The sequence below is a fragment of the Pempheris klunzingeri genome, unplaced genomic scaffold, assembly GCF_042242105.1.
Source record: "Pempheris klunzingeri isolate RE-2024b unplaced genomic scaffold, fPemKlu1.hap1 Scaffold_52, whole genome shotgun sequence".
Taxonomy (NCBI): domain Eukaryota; kingdom Metazoa; phylum Chordata; class Actinopteri; order Acropomatiformes; family Pempheridae; genus Pempheris; species Pempheris klunzingeri.
The window spans coordinates 323,986-340,748 of NW_027254956.1; the positions used below are offsets into that span (position 1 = coordinate 323,986).

The 16,763-nt window shown below is 40.1% G+C and overlaps 3 protein-coding genes across 4 annotated transcripts; 2 read left to right on the forward strand and 1 right to left on the reverse strand.

Annotated features, from left to right (window-relative positions):
• The first annotated feature begins 391 nt into the window (after positions 1 to 391).
• Positions 392 to 6,229, forward strand: LOC139224755 (arginine/serine-rich coiled-coil protein 2-like). 2 transcript variants are annotated; one of them, XM_070856066.1, is made up of 10 exons: positions 392 to 493; positions 1,462 to 1,606; positions 1,995 to 2,035; positions 3,187 to 3,350; positions 3,590 to 3,721; positions 3,844 to 3,960; positions 4,653 to 4,738; positions 4,827 to 5,089; positions 5,281 to 5,370; positions 5,491 to 6,229. In XM_070856066.1, exons 1-10 carry the CDS (start codon positions 488 to 490, stop codon positions 5,674 to 5,676), a joined length of 1,230 nt encoding a protein of 409 aa, XP_070712167.1. In that variant the 5' UTR covers positions 392 to 487; the 3' UTR covers positions 5,677 to 6,229. The 2 variants fall into 2 exon arrangements, with proteins under 2 accessions (XP_070712167.1, XP_070712168.1); XM_070856067.1 differs by having other exon boundaries at positions 3,844 to 3,891.
• Positions 6,230 to 6,548: 319 nt separating this feature from the next.
• LOC139224749 (uncharacterized) lies at positions 6,549 to 9,935 on the reverse strand. The gene is made up of 4 exons (XM_070856055.1): positions 9,891 to 9,935; positions 9,576 to 9,705; positions 9,345 to 9,478; positions 6,549 to 7,396 (listed from the first exon to the last, which is right to left on the reverse strand). The coding sequence occupies exons 1-4, from the start codon at positions 9,933 to 9,935 to the stop codon at positions 6,626 to 6,628; spliced, it is 1,080 nt and encodes a 359-aa protein (XP_070712156.1). The 3' UTR covers positions 6,549 to 6,625.
• A 431-nt stretch (positions 9,936 to 10,366) lies between these two features.
• Positions 10,367 to 15,517, forward strand: zcchc8 (zinc finger, CCHC domain containing 8). Its single transcript, XM_070856096.1, has 14 exons — positions 10,367 to 10,541; positions 10,710 to 10,752; positions 10,840 to 10,914; positions 11,058 to 11,160; positions 11,243 to 11,320; positions 11,430 to 11,533; positions 11,763 to 11,828; positions 11,959 to 12,019; positions 12,106 to 12,242; positions 12,365 to 12,507; positions 12,614 to 12,723; positions 13,058 to 13,144; positions 13,731 to 13,851; positions 14,106 to 15,517. The coding sequence occupies exons 1-14, from the start codon at positions 10,367 to 10,369 to the stop codon at positions 15,128 to 15,130; spliced, it is 2,328 nt and encodes a 775-aa protein (XP_070712197.1). The 3' UTR covers positions 15,131 to 15,517.
• The last annotated feature ends 1,246 nt before the right edge of the window (positions 15,518 to 16,763 follow it).

A 16,763-nucleotide genomic window follows, 5' to 3' on the forward strand; every position in this document is an offset into this window, starting at 1 on the left:
TGATCCACTGCTACACTGACGGCTTTACGGCAATTTAGGCGCTTTCGCTTGCATTCAGTCTTCCAGAAATATATCTTAATCAATTGAAGTAATCAGTTTGACAGAGAACGTATACAAAAAAACACAAAAAAAGCACGCCAGCGCCATTCCACGTATTTCAGCTTGTCAAACTTGCGAATCTCTGCAATCACCGTGGTAAATATTAATATCTTGTACTACTTATAATTATCATATAACTACATATCAGTTAAATTGCGTCGTTAAAATGTATGTTTTTGACCCTGATCGTTGTTTCGTCAGTCCGATTTGGGTTCATCAACTCTGTTCGGAATTTGTTTGAATGTAGGGGATTCAAGAGGTGAAACCTGGCAACCCAGATCAAATTAGCTGAGCTCGACGACGGCTGTTCAGCAGCTAACTACCTCTCCTTGTCCGTTTGCACAGTCAACAAAACAGCTGCGTTACATTTACGGTATGCTTCAGGATTATGTCGGTGGGTACCATAACATAACGACGATCAGGACATACATGAACGATGTAACATCTAAGTAGCGCGTTTAAGATTCTATTTAGAAATCATTTTTTCTTAAAGATGGCGGTTAGCTTCAGTTAGCTTAGCGACTTAGCTAGCTCTATTGTGGAGGTATGAATGACGAAGGTAGCCAGTGGGATTTGGCGAATGTAGATAGTATACGGGCTAGCTGGCTTGTTCTTTTAGTTGTCTGCCGTTTTCTGAACGATCTGGGCACACAATTTTGATCGAAAAAGTAACAAAATCAACTGTCGTATTCCGAATTGGCTAAGAAGGTGATGAACATCAGCAACAGCCAGCGATATTTAACATTGTGATGACCTGTGGGACTGACTTATTTCTAATTAGTGGACGAAGGAAGTGGTATTAGTGTTGTTTTTAATCTCCCTGATGGTAATGACTGGCTTATTAACTAAAGTAAACGAAATTATTGTACGTCTTGAATTTATTAATTTCCAAAGTAATACATTTATGCTATAACTGCTAAATAATTCTAATTAAATGATGAATTAGTAGTTTAGGCTCAGTTAGACACATGCGCTAGTAATTGGTATATATGTTACAAAGGATCTACTTTTGTATTTAAAAACCCAGTTGGGATGTGGTGACATTATGGAAATGCTCGGTATTTGATATGGTGTTTCCTTGTTCATATGTGTGTCTCATCTAAAGATGTTAGAGTATAATTTTAATTCATTCAGTGACGTAAAATGCACTTCCTGCATCAGCCTGTGCAACAAAATGTATTATGTTAATCATGTCATACATTATTATTTCAATATCATTCTAAATCTTACTTAAGATTTTCTCATGCGTAGTAGGGTGATGTTTAGATATAATTCCCACCACCTTTGTGTAGTGTATAAAACTAGAACCACACTGATTTGCTGCTGATGTCCTTTTTCCCCCTCATCTTTTATTTCTTTCAGGCAAGTGACAACGACTCTGTTGACTTGACCAGAACAGGCTCATTAGTTCATCACAGAAAAAAACACAGCATGGAGTCATCCAGGTCTCCCAGAAGTTCCAAACACCACCATTCACGGTCAAGGTCACGCTCCAGGGACCGAAAACGTTAGTATTCAGCAACAGTGCTGAATAAGCCAGAAAATTGAGGGCCATGATATGAAATTTGTTTTGGTGTATACATTTATGAGATGTATAATATGTTTGAAGAAAACAGCCACAAAAATAAATTGGTGATATTTGTATGGCAACAAAGGTTACTTCGCTAATGTGCAGTCACTCAAGTATGTGACAGTATGATAAGGTATAACTGCAATTACTGGACGAAGTCTGCAATTTTAAGTTCTTCTCAAAAGTGTTTATATAGCAAGAGTCAGTCCCCCAACAGGAACGGCTCTACAATCTCTTCTTCTAACTTTTTTCTTTTTTGCAAGCTTGCTGAAAAGGTAATTTTTAAATGTACATTTGTCAGCACTATGCTTTCTGCTCTTTTCAGGTGACAGAAAATATAGACGGAGTTGCAGCAGGAGCAAAGAGGTAATTAATACATTAATTTCTATGGCACATAGAAACACATTTATGTCTTAAGTTGTACTCCTTGTTAGTTTTAGGTTGAGGTGAGTATATTTTATTAGGTATAATAAGTTACAATAATAAAAGTTAAGAGTAAAACACATAGATGGAGATCGGTTTACTGACATGGAAAGGGTCATTTTTTTTAAAAACCCTCCCTATGTTGACATGTCACAAAGGAAGCTTTCATCCTTGGATATCTGTCATTATTTGTAACCATATTAAATGGTGAAAAGTAGATTTTTTTTCCTTTATTTTTTTTTTTTTGTTAAATCCTGTGTGTAGATCACATGATAACATTTCTACAATAAATCATACTCAGCGTGCTAATGCACGAAGAGACTGAACAGAAGACCCTGCTGACATAGCAAAATAATATGTCTACTACTGGGACAGGTAACTATCTGCCAACTCTATTTGTCTCACACTATTAGTAGAAAAATGCAATTAACCCTTGCATCTCTTTCAGTTAGGGATGGGCATAATTAAACTGAATCGGGGTGTTTTTGATGTAATTATGCAGGTTTGCCAGCCATTTCACATGAGATAAAGATGGTGTGAAAAATCACACAAGATGTTGCACTGAACCTATCAAAAATATTGGAGAAATGCATAATTAAAGTTTGTGTTTTTCATGTTAATTTATCATTGTGTGTTGTATGATTTGGATGCCGTAAGTTGAGAAGCTGTAAAAAGTAAGTTGGATGCCCATCCCTACTTCCACCTTTCAGTGGGTTTCAAATTACTGAGGTAACATTAAATTGTTGTTGCTGAACTGAAAAACCATGTTGAATTTTATTTATTTTTTTCCTGAGAATCGGGTCTTACGGTTTGCATGCACACTATTTGAAATATTTAAGAGGATCCAGACGTGCTGGTTTGATTGCTGCCTACATTTATATAGAAATTAATAATATGAAATAAGTTTTTATCATAGAAATATCCCCACTTCATCATGTTCACAGAATGACATTCTATAGATGTTATGAAAGTGAATTTTTTTTTTTTTTTTTCCAGCTTGTCTAAAATTATTACATACCGTCTGCTGTAAGCCATGGTACTAACTCTTTTTGTTGCACTATTTTCCTGAAAGAGACAACTTCTTCTTAAAACAGGCACGAAAGAGGGACTCTGAGAAGCCATCAAAATCACACAGAAAAACAGATGAGCATCAAGAGCCAGAGAGACTTTCAGCAGAGAATGGAGAGGAGCGATCCAGACGCAAAGACAGAAGGTCCTCCAAGGGCCGGAGCTTTTCCAGGTCACACTCGCGAGAGAGGTTAGCCTGGTCAATAAATTGCATAAAGAAATATTGTTGGGAACAGTCTGTAGTAGTCTCTGGATAAATTGCTGACTTGGCCTTCATATTGCTTGTTGTATCTTTATTGTAGAAGTTGTGGTCGCATTAAATGTCATTCAGTATTTTTGATATACGGTAGATCATCTATTCTAAACATTTATCATAAATGAAATTGTCAGTAGTGTTCTTTTAATGCATGTCGCTTGATCTTTTTCTAGGCGGCATCACAGCAGAAGTAGAGACAAACGGCGATCACGATCTCGCAGCCGGGACAGGAAGAAGAAGGCCAGGTCTCGCTCAGGATCAAGGACCAAACACCGTCACCATAGCAGAAGTCGCAGTAAAAGCAGGTGTGTTTAATTGAAATGTCAGCATTTCTGCTGGGAATTAAGGATATTTGAACTCTTGTCCTGCATGTTTGCCATTCTATGTGTTGGTAACATTATGCTCATTTACTTGGTTGTTCCAACAGGGAGCGAAAGAAAAGGAGTGAGAAAGTGCGCAGAAAGAGTCGAAGCAGGTCTGTTAATCCACCTGCCTTCCGGGGCCGAAACACAGCTATGGATGCACAAGAGGCCCTGGCCAGAAGGCAAGGAAACAGCTTACAGGGCATTTACAATATAGATGGTTGGTCTCGGTTCTGGCCCATTCTGGGGGCTTACCAGTGGAGCTTAGAACATCTGCACAATTGCTGCAACCAAAGCTTTTTTTCCTAATTTTCCCAGTATTGTCAACTTTTACTACTCTTTTAATGCCTGACATTTTAAGAAGATGACATGGCTAGCAGGCAACACAGATTAGTTAGGGTTAATGAAATCAAACATAAATTTAAACCTAACCATCACTCCCTGTTACTAAGACCCGTGTTCCTGAAGTTGTTCAGGTGAAAGCTGTAGACTGTTGGGTTTGGCTGCAGTCATCCATGTTGCAATTGCCAGAGAGCATGGTTGGTCATAAAAGGAAATCACATTGGTAGGAAAATGAGAAAACATAAAATTCTGATAGATCAGGTGTACTGGTGGTGTAAGCGTCTAAGACACTGACCATGTAATTTCAGCTTTTATATTTTAAGTCTGGCCGGGGACCTTTGTTGCATGTTGCCCCTCTCTACCCTCATTTCCTTTCAAATCTTAACTGTCGACTGTTAATCAAAGGCAAGAGTGCTCAAAAATACTGGCTGATGTCCAAGCTATGCTTACAGGTCATATCACTTGTAGGTACACAGCACAGTATGCTTTTAACCCTAACGAACAACATGATCGTCACTGTTTTTCTTTCCAGGCTGGAGAGAGCCAAGAAACTACAGGAGCAGAAGGAGAAGGAAATGTTGGAGAAACAGCAGCAGCAACAGCAGGAGATAGCTGCAGGTGAGAAGCGCTTATTATGTCCACTTTTAAAACCTTGATCATAGGAGTCATTCAGTTGCCTACACCTGTCTATGTATTTTGTTTCCAGTGGCTGCCCCTATCGCAGCAGTTGCTGCTGCAGCAGCGGCCGCCTCCAACCCTGGCCTCAATGTGGCAGCCCTCCTGGCCTCTGGTACGCAGGTCACGCCTCAGATTGCTATGGCAGCACAGATGGCAGCCCTTCAAGCAAAAACGCTGGCAGAGACTGGTATTGCTGTGCCCAGCTACTATAACCCATCCTCTGTAAACCCCATGAAGTTCGCAGAGCAGGAGAAAAAGAGGAAAATGCTATGGCAGGGGAAAAAGGAAGGGGTAAGATTGGATTTTCTTGGCTAGTCGATTTCTATTTATCCACCAGTTTTAAGGATGCCCAATTTTCCCTCCTCAGATTTTCCAAACAGACTGTAAAGAATATGTACATGAGAAAAGGATGTTGTGATGTACAATGTCTATATATATTTATCACTACACGATGCTTATCATTTCTGTTTCTAATTTTTAAGGACAAGTCCCAGACAGCTGAGCTGTGGGAGAAGCTAAACTTTGGAAACAAGGACCAAAATGTTAAATTTCGTAAACTGATGGGTATTAAAGTAAGTTTAACAATGTTGTTTTACTTAACCAATAGGCATTGGATGCTTCAGTTAAATCTTCAGTCCACCAATGTGAGCTTTCTAACCTCCCAGATTTAATTTGATTGGCTGTCTTTACAGGGAGAGGATGACGCCGAAGTTTCCAAACCACTTAATGATGAAGGCTTGAAGACTCTTCAAAAGCAGGAGGAGATGTTTAGGAACCTAGACGTTCAGTATGAGATGGCTCGGTCTCAGACACACACCCAGAGGGGAATGGGGCTCGGCTTCTCCTCCTCGTTCTCACGTGGAATGGATTCTATCTAGTGCCAAACACTGGCTGTCTTTGCCGCTCATCTGATCGTATAGGACCACCACCAGTTCATCGCTAGCCCTCAAGCTTGCATGGATGTTACTCTGAATCTGTAATTTATTTGTAGACAAACATCTCACATATTGAAACATTGTAATGTAAATAGGCAGATGCTGAGTTTGTCTCAGTGTTTATTAATATGTACATCTCTGCAAAAGGATGCATCAGTTTGGCTGGTTGATGCTGGTTAAAATTAGACATTTGTTCAAATAATGTGGTAGCTTTTTTTTAACTGAAATATATATATATTGATATGTGATTGTTTGAACATAAACTGAATATAATGTGGTTCAAGTGAACACTGTTTACATCCATTTAGTGAAAGGCATCTGAAGTCAACGTAGCATTTTCAAAATCCCCCAGTTTCATTTCTCCAGATTAGGGAAAAAGAAAACGGTGGGTTGTAATACATATTGTCTTCAGGATTGCCATGGATAAAGATGTGCTTGGGAGGAGTAATCACATATTTCATATGTTCCTGAAATAAATTAGTTTTGTGTTGAATAAGATTTTTCATGCATTACATCACTTAATTTATATCTTAAGGGATATTTGAGTAAGTTATTACATTTTGGCTCAAGATTTTCCCATATAAATTTACGGCCTAATTTAACAGGCACACATCATTCCAAATCAAATTGATGTAGAATAAAATTAACTGCTTAACTTATGTGTTACATCAGAAAATGTTCAAGTTTAAGTGTCACTTCGGTATTTTAAACACAATTTGCTTATGTCATATGACTGCATCATTCTACTGAAAGTCGACAAACATTCGACAATAGCAAAAAACAGACTGTTGAAAGGGAGGAACGACACCCTCGCATACAAAAATACAGATTTATTAGAATACTGTACGTTCAGTTAAATTACATGACTGTTGATGCCAACATGGAAAAACACTCATTTACAGATAAGACTGGAATACAGCACATGAGCCACACCAGTGATGAGGTTGTGATTGGCAAACTCAAGAATAAGGAGAAGGATTGGGTACTCGCTGTGTCTCTTCTCCAGGGTGGACTCCTCACTTAAGCCCATCCAGTGAAGTAGCAGTGTTTGCATGGCTTCTGGGAATAGCTCTGTGACTAGTTCTTCAGCAGGTGGCAAGTCACTAATTCGCTCAATATGATGTACTTTGAAGCCCTCCACCTTCTGGCTGATGTTGCTGTTGGCTGCATGAAACTGCTGGCCAAGCCAACGTCCTATACAACTATGCAGGGAACTTGAATACACGCAGCCCCAGTCTTTGGCCTTCAGCAAAGCTAACACAGTTTCTGTCACTTTACTTTCTTCCAGAGTCCCATTCATATACCGATCAATGTTCTCCAAAAGCAGCAAGATAGTCTCAAGCTGTTCTGTGCAGCTTTGAGTCAGAGAGGAGAGTTTCTCATCCAAGCTGTGCAACTTCTGTCTCACTGTGGATACGACAAGTTGGCTTTGCTCAGTTTGCAAACCCTGCTTGGGGAAAGAGCAATAATCGTGATCTGCTGATGTATCACCTGTGTCACTGTCATTAACGCCCACCGATTTCCTGCCAACCTGGAAATGCTGGAGTTGTGACGTCCTCAATTCAGTATCATGGATGCTGCTGGATAGTGCAAAGTCAAGCTGTACACTGAGGCTGTAACTCATTTTCAGAGGACTGTCATTTATCTGCGATTTCCAAACATCCTACAAAGGAAAGTCAATAATACAATAATATATCAAAAGATAGATACATTTGGATACACACACACACACATATATATATATATGTATACACTTTACTTTTACATTAGACTGAAAACATTTGGGTTTGGCTTCAAAAGATGAATATGAGACAAGAGATCAACATTTCAGCTTTTATTTCCAGGTATTTACTTCTGGATCTGATACACAACTTAGAAGTTAGCACCTTTTGTTTGAACCCACCCATTTTTCATGTGAGCAAAATTATTGGAACATGTGACTGACAGGTGTGTTTTGTTGCCCTGCTGTGTCCTATTACATTGATTATTCAAACAATAAATAGCGCTGAATGTCTACGTTCAGTTTCAGATTTGGGTTTTGCCTGTGCAGACTGCATTTATAGTTAGAGGCGTAACCAACATGAAAACCAGACAGTTGTCTATGTGTGAAAAACAAGAAATCGTGAAGCTGAGAGAAGATGGAAAATCAATCAGAGCCATTGCACAAACATTGGCCATAGCCAGTACAACCATTTGGAATGTCCTGAAGAAGAAAGAAACCACTGGTGTACTAAGTAACAGACGTCGAACGGGTAGACCAAGGAAAACAGCAGCAGTTGATTACAGAGACATTGTGAGAGCTGTAAAGAAAGACCCTAAAACAACTGTTGACATCAGCATCAACCTCCAGAGAGCAGGAGAGAAGGTGTCACAGTCTACTGTTCGCAGAAGACTTCAGGAACAAAAGTACAGAGGCCACACCAGAAGATGCAAACCACTCATTAGCAAGAAGAATAGGAAGGCCAGGCTGGAATTTGCCAAAAAGTCCAGAGACAAGCCTAAAAATTCTGGGACAAAGTTTTATGGACTGGTGAGACAAAGGTGAACCTTTACCAAAGTGATGGAAAGGCTAAAGTTTGGAGAAAGAGAGGATCTGCTCTGGATCCCAAACATACAAGCTCATCTGTGAAACACAGTGGAGGTAATGTCATGGCTTGGGCTTGCATGGCTTCTTCTGGGATGGGCTCATTCATCTTCATTGATGATGTAACACATGATGGCAGCAGCAAGATGAACTCAGAAGTCTACAGAAACATTTTGTCTGCCAATTTAAAGAAAGATGCAACTAAACTGATTGGGAGATCCTTCATGGTGCAGCAAGATAATGATTCAAAACACACTGCCAAAACAACAAAGGAATTCATCAGGGGTAAGAAGTGGAAGGTTTTAGACTGGCCAAGTCAGTCTCCAGACTTCAACCCTATAGAGCATACATTTTACCTGCTAAAGAGCAGACTGAAGGGAGAAACCCCCCAAAACAAACCACAACTGAAAGAGGCTGCGGTGAAAGCCTGGAAAAGCATCACAAAAGCAGAATGCAAAAGTTTGGTGATGTCAATGGGTCACAGGCTTGATGCAGTTATTTAAGGATTTGCAACTAAATATTAAGTCTTTTCATGTTAATGTATTTTAAGTCTATCTGTTCCAATACTTTTGCTCGCCTAAAAATTTGGTGTTCCGTTACAAATAATGCTATCTTCTAAGTTGTGTATCAGATCCAGATGTAAATACCTGGAAATAAAAGCTGAAATGTTGATCTCTTGTCTCATATTCATCTTTTGATGTCAAACCCAAATGTTTTCAGTCTACAGCAAAAATAAAGGAACTGGCCTCACTGTTCCAATACTTTTGGAGGGGAGTGTATAGTGAACAAACAAATTCTAAACAAATCCTGGTTTGTTAAACACTTTATTGTTAACCACATAATTCCATATGTGTACCTTCATAGTTTAGATATCTTCCATATGAATCTACAATATAGAAAATTATAAAAAATAAAGAAAAACCATTGAATGACAAAGTGTGTCCAAACTTTTGGCTGGCACCGTATATGTACATACACAAAATGTATACATCATTTACACACATGCACAATGTGAACTGTATCATACCTGGAAGTTCTCTAGTACAGCAAGCTGCTCTTGCTTACTGTACATTTCAAAGGCGACTCGAAACAGTCCTTGAACGCTGTAGAACCAGAGGCTGCTGTTTGCAGAAGGCACCTTCAACCCATGCAACCTGAATGCTGCAGCAGGAAGACAACATTGTCAAGTGTTCAGTGTGTGTGTGTGTGTGTGTGTGTGTGTGTGTGTGTGTGTACTATTTTCTCTTCCGCATTTTACCTGAGGAAAAGTTTATTTTTGTTGCCAATCCTTTCTTGGCAAACTTGGCGTGGTGTCTGGGATGGTTCTCCGTGCGGATGTCCGTGTTGGAGAAGAGATCAGCTCCTAAATAGAGAGGAACCACTGGACTCTGAAGGAGATACAGAGATGATGCAAATGTTTTCACCAAATGATGGAGTTGTGTTGATGATGAATATGTAGGCGGATACAGCACCCTCCTCCTCCTCTAGCTGGTTTCACGCATTGCATGAAATGTGATTATAAAAAACAACAGCAAAAGACATCTTTGAGTCTGCGGTGACACTGAACACTCACCTTGTTGGGGCACTCAGTCAGCCTGAACGATGTCAGACCCACCATGTAAATAAATCGAATTTTCCGTGAGCCCCCGTCCCACTGTGGCAAATTTAAGTAGATAGTTGAGCAGCTTGACATTGCTGGAGGCCAGGTGAGCAGGATTTTAAGCCCTCAACAGTCTTACAGTCCTGCAGACCAAAGAGTCTTTTCAGTGAATAAAAGTGGCCCCTCAGAAAGAACACAAACAAGAGGACACCTGCTATACCGCGAAGTTTAAAGAGACATCTTAAACGTTATCTCTAGAAGCAGCCAAGTGTTTTCTTCTTGAGGTTTATGTGCCCTGTAATACAAAATTGAGGGCTAGCAAAGTTCGGTATCTTCTTCTCTGCCGTGCTAACGTCAGCGCGTCACGTGACATACGGAGAACCAATGAAAACGAAGAGCAGCGGCTGTGACCTCTGAACTCGCGTCCTGCGTCTCTGAGCTGGGTAAAAATGGCTGAAGTTGATTTTGGGGATAGGGAGCTCTTTCAGCAGCTTGATGACTCCGCGCCGGAGCTCCCGACGCACATTAGCTTCACAGATGACGGGGAAGAGCAGGATGAGACGAGCCAGCTGCGGAACAGGCTGGAGGAGTATGATAACTACATCCAGAGACTCAATGAGGAGAATATCCTTTTGTCGGGCTGCGCTCACTGTGAGCTAGCACTAGCTAACGCCTGCTAGCACAGTTAGCCTCTTCTCTGTGATCAAAACAGAAAACGAAAACCCGAATATGTCTTCTAGCGGCTCTTTTTGCAAGCTTCCTTTTGGTTTGTTTCCTTAACTTGTAGATCACATAAAGCGTTGAGAAGAAAAATGAATATCCTGACCAGACCAAGGTAATTGAGTGACACCAGTCAGTGCGCACTACATATTAAACGAAAGTGATCGTTCAGTAACCAACGTTAATTTTCCCGACTTTATAGCGCCATCACAATTGAAGATGTCAACATGGACGGGCCAGTTCTCCAAATCCTTTATGCAAACAACATTATTTCAAAGTAAGCAATTTCTTCTCGTCAACTACATGAGTATACTTGCCCAGTTGTGGTTTGCATAGGAAGTCTTGTCATGCCTGTCTTGGTTGGCATGAATGTCATATTAATTATTTTGCTTTACAATAATAAAAATGTCTCCCCTTTAGGCAGTGTCGACAAGAAATTGAAGACTTCGTCTGCAGTGTGATTTTGAAACATCAGAAACTGGGCAATGAAAGGAAAAAAAACATCTTTCAAATGAAACCTCAGGTATATATTAAGAATGTATTTCATTGCGATTAATATTAAAACAGCCATGACTTTGCTAATGTTTGTGTAACTCTCTGTGAAGAATTCAGCTTTTGCTATGGAAGAAGACCCACAGAAGGCGTCTTCCAGTAGTGTAAGAACAACAACAGAAGCCTTTAAAGTGAGTGTTTACAATTTCTTGCCACAGTGAAAACAAATCTGGATGTTGTTAAATGGTCGACAAGCAATATTAACATATCGTAAACTATTTTCTTGTTTTTCTGTCATAGGTGGTTGGAAGTGTCTTGTATTTCACTACTTTTAGTCTTGATAAACTTGGACAGCCTCTGGTGAATGAAAACCCCCAGCTAACAGATGGATGGGACGTTCCAACGTATCTTTACGATGGAGAAATTTACACATCGTCAAAAATGGACAGCCTAGTCTGTCAGATCATTTGAGTTGAGCATACGTTGCATATATAGAGAGAACTGTTGCGACAAGGGATAAGAATTTTCTTTTTCAAGTATAGGTGTCCTATTAAGGCAATGAAATAGACTACATAACAATTTTGTTGATTTGTTTTGTACAAACATGATAGAATTTCCTGAATTGTTGCAAAGCTATCATCAGGTCTTCAACCAAGTCATTGGCACAGATGGACAGGAAATAGAAATGAGAGACAAAAGGTGTGTCTGGTTTTATTAACAAAGCTTTATTTAGTCTCCATCTTCTGTTAATGACTTGCTTTGGTTTGTTTTGTTTTGCGGTGTGGCATTTAACTCAATATTGATTTAATTACTGATATGTTCATTGTAGATCCAAATCTATGTGTTTCAACTGTGGTGCGAGCACTCATCAGCTGAGAGACTGTCCCAAGGTAAGAACAAGTCAGCAATATTATCATGAGTTAAAGAAACGAGTCAGAACATGATTTACAATGTGTATACATCATTACCTTCATAGCCTAAAGACATGGCTGCAATTAATGAGCGAAGAAAGGAGTTTAATCAGAACAACAACCAGGCCATGCAGAGTAATCAGCGATACCATGCTGATGAAGTGGAGGAGCGGTTTGCCAAATACAAGCCTGGAGTCATGAGGCAAGATTGCTGTTGGTGTACAATGAACACACACAAAAAAAAATCACTGAATCACATTCAGAATCTATCGTAACAAGTAAAAGTAAATCTTGATCAAAGATGTTTTACACTTTGTTTAACAGCGAGGAGCTGTTGTCTGCGCTGGGAATTGATGGCAACACCCTCCCTCCTCTGATTTATCGCATGAGACAACTGGGCTATCCACCAGGCTGGCTCAAAGAAGCAGAGATGGAAAACTCTGGCTTAACACTGTATGATGGAAATGGTATGTTTTAAATTGAAAGTTGTGGTTCCACTGATTTTCCGTTTATAAGAATGTTTTGAAATTAACAGAGGTTGAGCTGAATCTATGTTTTTCTTCTGTTTTCTAGTTTCAAATGATGGTAATATAACAGACAATTCGCAAAACATCTCTTATGATGTTTCCAAACTGGTAGATTTCCCAGGCTTCAATGTACCTGCACCACACAAAATGAAAGATGTGAGTCCTACAATGTAATCTTTTCAAATCTTTTGCTTGAATATATCATCATGTGAGTCCAGGTATGTGAGTTATATTAATATTTTAGTTGCTTAAATACCTAAAATTGAATCAAAGAATTGCAAATTTTTTGTCACATAATCAAGACAATTGATTTATGCAAATACTGATGTATGAAGTCACTCTGAGGTGTGTATAAAAGTTTTTGTTGCAAGGAGTCAACATCATAATGACAATGCACTCTTTCAAGTCAGAAATTGTATTGCTTTTTGGTGGTAGGGCATCTTTACAACAGTAGTCCTTCTCACACTTATACTTTTTTTCTGATCTTCAGGAGTTCATGCAGAATGGTTCCATTCCAATGCAAAGCAGCCACTTGAAGCAAAACTATGCAGCCTATCTGTCCAACAACTTCCCGATGGTAATTACCATGACGTCCCTCAAGTGTTTGGGTTTTTCCTCTCAAAACATAGTCCACGCCTGCTTCCTGTAACAGCTTCCTATCTAATAGTCTTGCATCACTTAAATCAAACTATCTGGATATTGGATGTCAAATTTTAGGCAAACACCTCAGGGTACTGTTTTTCACATCTGCATTCATTCTCCAAAATACCACTGTGGTTTGAAGTCAAAGACACGGGTGTGTGTGTATAAATATTCACAAACGGTTGTGGTTTCTGTCCCTTTCCATCATAAATTCTGACCTTCTCAGTCTTGGTGATACTTGAACCTGCAAGTAGAGCATAATTGAAGGTATGAATTGCTTTAAGGGGTAACCAAATAATGAAAAGAAACACTATTAAGTCAGACCACTTTTCTCACACCCACTTCAATGATCAAGGTTATTCATTTATGAAATTATGTAAATTTCAGTTGGCATTCTTCAACAGAAGACATGGAATTGAAAAAAACCTGTTGGATAAAGAGATAAAGAGAGGGTGTGTAATGCATTTTGGGCTGAGCCCTTAAACACTTTCATTCCACATGTCATTGTTCCTCCCCAACAGCCTGGCGCCACCTGCAACAAGAGAAGGCATGAATCTGACTCATCTCCGCAGCAGAGGAAGAAGACAAGGTCCAGTCCTGATCGTAACTCTGACAGAAGCTCGGATATGGATATTGAATCAGGTAATTGTTCATCTTTGTCACTTTTCATCATGCATCTTAAATGTCAAGCTAATAGTCGAAAACTGCAACAATAATCTGTAAATGTCTGGATCTTAATGCAGATATCCACTGTTTTGTTCTTATAACTCGATACATAAAATACTTCTGTTTTTATTCATGGCTGAAATGCAGAGTAATTCAGTTATACTTGCATCAGATGTGTGTTTATTTCACTTTCGAATCTTTCTGTGACTTTATTCATGTTTTCCCCTCAGATCCAGGAACACCTTATCATACTGGCGCTGGTGACTTCCAGTTCCAACCTCCACTGCCCCCTGGCTCCCCTTGCTTCAGCTCACCACCCCCTTTGCCACGGGGCACTCCTCCTGCGACACCCACTCCCCCACCTCTCCCTAAAGGTACACCTCCTTCCACACCCACTAATGGCTCTCCAGCTCTGAGAGGACGTAACTGGGTAGTAGCTGATGAGACTGTAGAGGGAACAGAGGATGAACTGACACTGGAGGAGCTGGAGGAGCAACAGAGGCTGATTTGGGCAGCTCTAGAAAATGCTGACACTGCCACTAATAGTGACTCTGACACACCTGCAATGGGAACACCTGTCCCCAGTTCACCAAGTGTGTCCACACCTGTGCATGTAGACACAGAAACGGAAGAGGCTGAAGAGGAGATGGACACAACAAGACCTGCAAAAACTAGCAGTGAAAATCAAAGGGAACCAGGGGTTCAAGATATTTATTCTCAGAGCCCTGGACCAATCAAAGTTGAGGATGACAGTCCTCAGAGCCCTGAACCAGTCAAAGTCGAGGATGACAGTCCTCAGAGCCCTGGACCAGTCAAAGTCCAAGGTGACAGTCCTCAGAGCCCTGGACCAGTCAAAGTCCAAGGTGACAGTCTTCAGAGCCCTGGACCAGTTAAAGTTGAGGATGACAGTCCTCAGAGCCCTGGACCAGTCAAAGTCCAAGATGACAACCCACACAGTCCTGGTCCAGTCAGATCCCATGATGACAACCCGCAGAGCCCTGATCCACTCAAATACCAAGAAGACAACCCACAGAGCCCTAATCCAGATTTTTCTAAAGGGGGGGCTGGAGATTGTGCTTCTCCTAAGGATGTTGTGAAGATTACAGCGGTTCCTCATCGGAGCAACTTTGCGGCTGGCATCGTTCCATTTGAAGATACACCAGAGTTCACTGAAGTTGCTGAAGCCACGGGGACATACCTCAAGATCAGAGACTTGCTTAAAAGTTCCCCTCGAAGTCTGGCGAAGAAAAAATAAGAATTTACTATCTTCATTTGGTACACAAGGATAGACGGATATTTTTTAAGCAAAAATATATATTTTCATTTTCATGACCATCCTTCCAGGCATGTTTTTTTTTAGCTGTTTATTAAATTTTGTACCTAGTTGAATGTCTATGCTGTATATACATTTGACTGTAAACATACATTGAGGGAGGGGCGATTGAGGGATGCTGCAACGGCAATGGTTTGTAGGTTTTGACTAATTAGTCTCAGTAACAATAATGTTACTCATGTTCATTTTATTGTAAAACTTGTAAAGTTTGAAATTTCCTGACCTATTATCATGGTGTTTCAATGTTTTTTTTCTATTTTTGTCGTCTTTGAATTGCTCTAAAATCATTAGTAAACATGCATCTATTTACTTTATTGTGTTGATTTATCTGACAGACAGTGCTAGATGTGGGTTTGATTTCATCTTTCTCTAGAAGTGCAGCACATTTGGCCAAATAGCTTAACAATATACAGCTGCTTCTTGGCTGTCTTTGGCAGAGCTTAGTGAATATGTTAACCCTCTGTTGCTATAATCCACACACTGATTTTAATGCACATCACAAATGATGTTGCATATAATTGACACTCTGAACTACAACAATTTGCATTTTGTTCCTACGGCATTAGAAAGCTTGGTCTACATTTTTTCTTCATTATATCATTCATCAAATCAATTCATATCACAGCTGAAATAAACTTAATTCTCTACTTTCATACTGATCTGCTGAGCTGCCAGTCATGATACAGCTTTTAATAAAATGATTGTCTGGTGGGTCTTTTGACAGTAAAAAGACATCTTATAGTACTGAGAGGGGAACTTTAAAATATGGCAGGAAAATTTAAATCTTTCAAATCATTTTACAGATGCAATTGAAATTAAAGCTGCAAGCAGCGTTGGAGGGCCCTCGCACCTCCGTGCGCGTCGGGGCGTGCGGAGGCTTCGTCCCGTTGCTGGACTCCGACCCTTCCCTGCGCTTTCAGAACGTTCATGTAGTTTGGACAGCGCGTGAAGGACTTACATGTCACTTCCTGTGTCCCCTATGTGGCGCTAGAGAACAGTCACTAATCACATCCTGTATTCCAGTATATGAAGTGTTGACTACACTGTGAAAATTTCGTGCAAATCAAATGATCATTGCCATAGACGTGTTACTTCCTGTTTCCACCAGGTGGCGCAATGACTGTGGTCACTAATTGGCATCTAGATGTCTTCAGGCCGGGACTCTTATTAAGCGTGACAAGTTTGAAAGAGATTGGATAATGTACACTGAAGTTACAGCAATTTCCTGTTCCATGGCGAACAGCGTTGCCATGGTGATAGCGTCTGACGAAACGTCACGAACTTCATAAATTTGCATCATCCACGTCTTGGGAATGTTTGGATGAAATTTGAGGTGTCTGTGATCAACCTGCTGAGAGAGAAACGTCCGAGAATAAAACATGCACTTGCTCTTGCCACTAGGTGGCGTTATGACTTTGAATGAATATTGACATGTAGATGTCTTCAGGGCGGGACTCTCATCAGACATGTGAAGTGTGGTGCATATTGGATCACGTAAAGTCAAGTTATTAACAACTTCCTGTTTGACGGTGAGGGACTGAATTTTGACAGCTCG